General features: G+C 53.9%; 1 protein-coding gene across 1 annotated transcript; it reads right to left on the reverse strand.

Annotated features, from left to right (window-relative positions):
• Nucleotides 1-247: 247 nt before the first annotated feature.
• On the reverse strand, nucleotides 248-6730 carry ACTB (actin beta). Its single transcript, XM_035130676.3, has 6 exons — nucleotides 6574-6730; nucleotides 3844-3972; nucleotides 2905-3144; nucleotides 2000-2438; nucleotides 1597-1778; nucleotides 248-1126 (listed from the first exon to the last, which is right to left on the reverse strand). The coding sequence occupies exons 2-6, from the start codon at nucleotides 3964-3966 to the stop codon at nucleotides 983-985; spliced, it is 1128 nt and encodes a 375-aa protein (XP_034986567.1). The 5' UTR covers nucleotides 3967-3972; nucleotides 6574-6730; the 3' UTR covers nucleotides 248-982.
• Nucleotides 6731-7024: the final 294 nt, after the last annotated feature.

Below are 7024 nucleotides of genomic sequence, written 5' to 3' on the forward strand. Positions count from 1 at the left end.
TTTGGCAACACTTTCCAGATTGGCAATTGGGCAGCCCTGGTGATAACCCCACCCCCACCCCATCCTCTTGCCCTGGCGAAAGCCCACCTTGGGGTAATGAACCCAGAGATTCCTGCACTGCAGGGGGGCTGGACTAGATGACCCTTCAGGGTTGCTTTCCCCCCTGCCATTGTTTCTATGACCCTCCTCTTTGCCCCAACCAAACCCAGGCTGCACGGACCAGAGACTTGACACGAAGAGGCAAAAGTCTATCATGTGCATCTTTATTGGAACTGTTTATTTTTTTAAAGTCAGTGTACAGTTTTCACCCCCACCGTATCCCCGTATACATACTGGCACCAAATTTGGGTAAGGACTCCCCCAGCTCTGGGAGGGGGGGGAAGGGGGGTACACTGTAAGCCTTCACATCTAGAGATTGGGAAGAAGATAAACCTACACAGCCCGCTTTGATTCCATTATTGGTTTTTTGCATGGCCAAAAGTAAACAAAAATTGGAAGAGGACCAAGTGTGTTTTTTGCTTTAAGGCGCAAGATACAGAAAAGACACTTGTTGGATTCCATTTGGGAGGGGGGAGGTTTCTAAGTACAAGCAATACTTTCCTGCAACACCAGAAAGTACTCCTGCTCCTTCAAAAGCTGGGCTGTTGCCTCCACAGAGGCCGGTTTAACTTCCTCTCAATGCATGATACAATATTTGGAATGACTATTTTAAAAAAAAGGAAGAGGAGAAACACAAATGTACAATCAAAGTCCTCAGATGCATTGCAGAACTTTGGGGGGGGGATGTTCGCTCCAACACAATTATTATTTTTTTCTAAAAGACTGTTGCCGTCAACTTTTCATCGTTCCAGTTTTATATCCTGAGTCAAGCGCCAAAACAAAGAAAGCCATGCCAATCTCAACTCTCAATTTTAAACGCGCAGTAATGGGTTTTTTTGTCAAAAAGGGGGGGGAATTGTTATCATGGTAACTAAGTCCTGTTTTAGAAGCATTTGCGGTGGACGATGGATGGCCCAGATTCGTCGTACTCCTGCTTGCTGATCCACATCTGCTGGAAGGTCGACAGGGAGGCAAGGATGGAACCTCCAATCCAGACAGAGTATTTGCGCTCTGGTGGGGCAATGATCTGTTGGGAGAAAGCGTTGCAGAACTTGTTAAGACTCCGCAGGCAGGCAAAATGAAGGTTTAAGCCATCTAAAAGGCTACAAAAGCTCACCTGAGTACTCAGGTGTTGCCCATTCACAAAATCTAACAATGACTATACACCCTGGTATAAAAGAAGCAGTTGCTGAACTCAAACTCCCAACCCCTGGCCATACTGACTGCCGGGACATTGGATCGGACCTATGTGGAGGGCTTCCGCATGCTTCCCAACCCCTGCCGGAGATCATGGCAGCTCTTTGTAGAGTTGGCAGGATCCTTTGCAGGCCCCAAATTCCAGGGATGTGATTTATGCACACAAACACCATCTTTCAGTGGCTCCAAAGGGCACTTCAAAATCAGAGTCCGCTACAGAAGGACCTGCTTAAAAGCAATGCCAGCCCTCCTGTTGCTCCACTGGCTGAAGCGAGTGTCAGCCGAACACAGAAAGCTCACCTTGATTTTCATTGTGCTGGGTGCCAGGGCTGTGATCTCCTTCTGCATCCTGTCAGCGATGCCGGGGTACATGGTGGTGCCGCCAGACAGGACGGTGTTGGCGTACAGGTCTTTACGGATGTCCACATCGCACTTCATGATGGAGTTGAAGGTGGTTTCGTGGATGCCGCAGGATTCCATACCTGCCGGAAGGCAATAAAAAGCTTTTAATGCCTCGGACGCAGTACAAAGTTCTCCCAAGCACACAACCGAAACCTTGATTTTACCCACAGCCTCCAGATACTGCTAGACTACAACTGCCACTCTTTGCCCCAAACAACACTTGGAAGGCCATGGAGTCCCCACCCCAAACACCGCCAAGGCTACATTTTGAGGGAACAGCTTTGCAAAAAAAAAAGATTACCCAGGAAAGAGGGCTGGAAGAGGGCTTCTGGGCATCTGAACCTCTCGTTGCCGATGGTGATCACTTGGCCATCAGGAAGCTCGTAGCTCTTCTCCAGGGAAGAACTGGACGCGGCGGTCGCCATCTCCTGCTCGAAGTCCAGCGCGACGTAGCAGAGCTTCTCTTTGATGTCGCGCACGATTTCCCTCTCAGCTGTGGTGGTGAAGCTGTAGCCTCTCTCGGTCAAGATCTTCATGAGGTAGTCGGTCAAGTCGCGGCCCGCCAGGTCCAGACGGAGGATGGCGTGGGGCAGGGCGTAGCCTTCGTAGATGGGCACAGTGTGGGTGACGCCGTCGCCAGAGTCCATCACAATGCCTGTCGTGCGGCCGGAGGCGTACAGGGACAGCACGGCCTGGATGGCTACGTACATGGCTGGGGTGTTGAAAGTCTCGAACATGATCTGGGAAGAGCACAGGGGAGACCGTCAAGAACCTGGCAGCCCTGGGAGCACCCAAAACTCATGCTCAACAGGTCATAGCCTGAACCACCAGAATGGTCATTCTTAGGCAGCCATGGGCCCACACACGATTGATGCAACCAGCTTGCAAAGTGGCAAAGTCTGCCCGCGATCCCCCCCCCCATTTCACAACACAGGAAATGTTACGGAAGTCACTCAAAAACAAGTCAAAGGGTTAGTGGAAAAGAGCGGCGGCTTTTAAGTGGTGCGAGCAAGTCGGGGAGAGAAAAGAAAAGCCAATTCAGGAGAGATAAAAACCTTTCAAGATCCAGCAAGAGAAATTCAGACCAGGAAAGGAAACCCCTGCAGAGATGGGCAAAAGAGGAGAGAGATGAGCAAAAAGAAAATGGGAACGTTGACAGGTAGCCTTCTTGCACGTTGGCAGGGGAGGGGCTCTACTGGCACGTACCTGTGTCATCTTTTCTCTGTTGGCTTTGGGGTTCAGGGGAGCCTCTGTCAGCAGCACAGGATGCTCTTCTGGGGCGACTCTCAGCTCGTTGTAGAAGGTGTGGTGCCAGATCTTCTCCATGTCATCCCAGTTGGTGACAATGCCGTGTTCAATGGGGTACTTCAGGGTCAGGATGCCTCTTTTACTCTGTGCCTCGTCACCCACATAGCTGTCTTTCTGGCCCATGCCAACCATCACACCCTGGGAGGAAACGGGACAGGCAAGGGGCATCAGAACACAAGCAGGGACCAGAGCCAACTTTTAGCAGAAGCCCAGCACCAGGCACAAAAAGCAGCCAGGTGTGGCTTGTCTTTAAAGTTCCTAGTGCTCAAGGAGACTGGATTGTGAAGCACAGAGGATCCCTCATGCCTGGGATGAGGCGCCATTTCCACATATGGGACAGTCCCTTCATCCGCTGCCTCTTTTAAGTATAAAGACTTTGGAAAGCCTCAAGTGGGGAAGGAACTTTCAAGTTTCACTTCCTGGCACATAGAAAAAAAAATTCCAGTTGAAAGTGCTTGCCTGTTAGAGAGAGCCACCCACTGCTGAAATTTATTTCAAGGCTACTAATTTATTCCAAAGGGGAATTTTTCAAAAGGGCGCAGAGATCATTGTAAGGAAGGGACCTGGTTTGCTTTTATACACCCTTGGCCCCTGGCCCCTGGTTCCTCGTACCTTCAGCTGCAAGGCTAGGAGCAGGGTACAAAGAATCAGCAGATGACTTGGATCGAAGTGGACCTGGTGTTGGTAGTGAAAGGGTACTTAAAACTATCAGTATCAGACACAAGTTGGCGGCAGCAGCAGCATCCAATTTATATGCCTACTAAGTATGCTTTGTTAGAGACCTGCAATGCGTTTAAACTCCCTTTTGAGCCTCGGAGGCCACGGCAAGCGACATACCTGGTGTCTGGGGCGCCCAACGATGGAGGGGAACACTGCGCGAGGGGCGTCGTCCCCGGCAAAACCGGCTTTGCACATTCCGGAGCCATTGTCAACCACGAGTGCAGCAATATCATCATCCATGGCGATCTTTAAAATGAGGAAACAAAAGGAAGAGTCGGCAATTAGGCAGCTGGATCCAAGGACCGTCTCTTCCGCAGGGTTCTGGTTCCGCACTCAGCGCCACCTGCCACTAAGCGCAACCACCACCCCACCCACTTCTCCTTCCGGGGATTTGATGGCGCAGGCAGCCAGCCGCCCAACCCCAACTTCCTCCCCAGCTTCCTGTTTTGTCATTTGGCGGCGCTTGCCGCCCGCCGCCGCCAGGGGGCCCCCGCCTCTGCCTCCTCTGTGCAGATTTGGGACAAAGGAAGTCCTCTGCTACCCGTCTCGCATTATTACCATAAAAGGCAATGGTTGGGAGAAAGGCAGGCTGTGCGGCCAGATTTCGGAGGGCTGGATGGGGAGGGAGGCCACGCCTTCCCCCCTCCCCTCCCCAGAGAGGAGCATATGTCTGAGGGCCACTCCCAGAGTGTGGCGCAAGCAGCTCATCTCAGCACCCCTTTCAGGCAAGATAAGACCTTAACGGTCTTGCCCTGAAACTAGGGCAAGTTACACCCTATAGGTTATTTTTCGAAAAATGCAAGGAGGGCTCTCTTGTCCGCACCCAGCTCAGAACAGCGGCTCGCCAACCTGTTCGTCCTGCTCGTCCCGCAAGCCAAGATGTGGCTTAAAACCGAAGAGAGAGAGCAAGAATATTCCTCCCAAGGATTTTTAAGAGAAGGGCGAGTGGGGATTCTTCCTCGCCTTCCTGCAAGGGGAGGCTGGCATGACATGGGCCCTTTGTCCCCGGCCGGAGATTAAGAGGCTATTTCTGCTGCTGGGTTCGGAGGCGGTGGGGTGGGGAGTCTCCCAGGAAAGAAACTCCAAGAGCAAATTCTGCTCCCCCGGCCCCCAAGAAGCAGCTCCTCACTCCCAGCTTGTTTCGGAGTAAGCCGCAAATAATTCAGTAGCACTTGTTTGTTTTTTTAAAAATGGAGAATTTCCATCCAGGAGCTTCATGCCCTGGACTACTTCCCCCACTTGGCTGTAGCAGGACCCCACCCTCTCCAGAGCGGCCTGTCGCTGAAGTCTTTATCAAGATAGGACACAATGGTGGTCTCAATGAGGACTAGCACCATGCCAGGAAGCTTAAAGGAGCTGAAAGAAGGAAGAGAGCACCTTTTGGTACTTGAGCAAGGAAGTAAATGCACTGTTGGGGGGGGAGGGACAGCCCTCTAGGGCAGACAGTTCGTCCTCCCCCCAACCTAAAGCAGTAACACAGAGAACAAGGCTCCTCCTTTCCCACCGAAGGATCTAGAGCTGCTCCAAGGAGACAAAAGAGCGCCCCTCGCCCACATGGGTGGGGCAGCCCCTCCGTGAATGATTGATCCGCTTCCCCACCCCAAAAGGCACCTCCCTCCCCCCCATGTGCTCCACCAATACAATAGACATGCCGGCTCCCACCACCGGAAACAACCCCCCTCCTTCTCGAGGCACACCCTGGCACGCTTGGGTACTGCCCCCACCTCCTTCTTGGGGGGGGCGCTTAAAATAAAGGGTGGGGAAGCAGCACTCCAACAACCCCCCTCCCTTAAAGCCAACTGCCTGCCAGCATGGCCAATCTTACCAATGCAAGTCGGGGGTGAAGCCCACCATCTTTGCACTTTGCAATAAATCCCCCCCGCGGGGGGGGGAGGCCCCACGAAAAACCTACTTCACCAGCCCGGAAACAGAGCCTAGCAGGCCGGGAATGCCTTAGGAAGGGTCGCCCAACTCTGACCGGCTCTCCCCCGCCTCGGGCCAGGCCGTTCGCTCGCGCAAGGCGTGACTCGCGTCAATGCGTTCCCACGAGCAAGGAAAACCCCGTGCGAAACCAGCTGCCTACTTTTAGCTACCCGGGGGGGGGGGAAGAGACCTTTCTCTCTCCGTTAACAAAAGATGGGCAAAAGACCTCCCGTCTCTGTTCCCCCCACCCACCCGCCACGCACACCCCGAGCGCTTTACTCCAGAGTTGCAAATCCCGGGCGCGCCGCGGCTTAGAGGCGCAGCCCACTGCGCAGCCCGGAACGCCGAGTCCAAAGGCACCCGCGCAAAAGAGTCGGGGGCAAAGGGGGCGCGCGCGATCCTACCAGGAAACCTCACACACACCCCCAACACACCTACCCATCCCTAACTCCATGCAAAGAGAGCCTCGCGGCTTCGCCGAAGCATAGCTGCCAAGTTTTCCCTTTTCTCGCGGGGAAGCCTATTCAGCATAAGGGAAAATCCCTGTAAAAAAGGGATAACTTGGCAGCTATGCGCCGAAGGCTGACGCACATGCAATACCGCGCCCCCTCCTAGAGATGCAACCCGGCTCCCCTTTTACTGAGCGAGCCTCCATCTCCGATAATCCAGAACCCCCCCCCCAAAAAAGGGCTTCCTTCCGAAGCAACCAAAAGCCGGCGCGCGCGTTTCTTAGTCGAGCTACCAATAGCCACAAACAACGCATAACTTTACGCAACCGATACCAAAAAACCCCCCAAACCCACCACGAAGCATTTTAACCCATGCACGTTCACTTACTCTTTGCAAATGCAAAGAGCCCCACCCCCACCCCCTTGCTTCTTCGATTTCATTTTTGCAAATGCAAATCCGCCAAGAGGCGCTTACCTTTTTGGAAGTGGCAAGGTTGCTTGCTCGAGAACAGGGGGGGAGATGGCTTGCTTTTTTTTTTTTCAAAAGGAACCCTCGGGGCGTCGGCGGGGGCGGCGAAAGAGGAAGCTCGGCGGAGCACCCGGCGCGCGACAGAGACCCGCACAGCAGAGAGAGAGCTTAACGGCTGCACGGCCGGCGCCGCGTCGCCGGGTTTTATACGGGCAGCGCGGCGGCGCTCTCGCCATAAAAGGCAACTTTCGGAGCGGGCGCCTCTGATTGGCTGCGCCGCCCTCACTCACTCACGAGGCTGCTGGATGCACATTGCAGCAATTCTCGCTCTCTCGCTCTCTTGCAAAGCAAAAGGAGACGGGGGGGGGGAATGCAAGCCGGGGAGGGGGCAGAGATGGGAGGCTTCTGCACGGGCCGCTTGCACGCTTGCTTCCCTCGCGAAGGGGCTCCCCCGCAG

This window comes from Zootoca vivipara, chromosome 13 (assembly GCF_965207765.1).
Source record: "Zootoca vivipara chromosome 13, rZooViv2.hap1.1, whole genome shotgun sequence".
Lineage (NCBI taxonomy): Eukaryota > Metazoa > Chordata > Lepidosauria > Squamata > Lacertidae > Zootoca > Zootoca vivipara.

Excerpts from the sequence above, each read along its gene's own strand:
- ACTB (XM_035130676.3), bottom strand. The coding sequence starts at position 3,966 with ATGGATGATGATATTGCTGCACTCGTGGTTGACAATGGCTCCGGAATG. Across the intron at positions 3,145-3,843 it reads TTGGGCGCCCCAGACACCAG|GGTGTGATGGTTGGCATGGG; the intron begins GTATGTCGCTTG and ends GTTTCCTCCCAG. Across the intron at positions 2,439-2,904 it reads ACAGAGAAAAGATGACACAG|ATCATGTTCGAGACTTTCAA; the intron begins GTACGTGCCAGT and ends TGCTCTTCCCAG.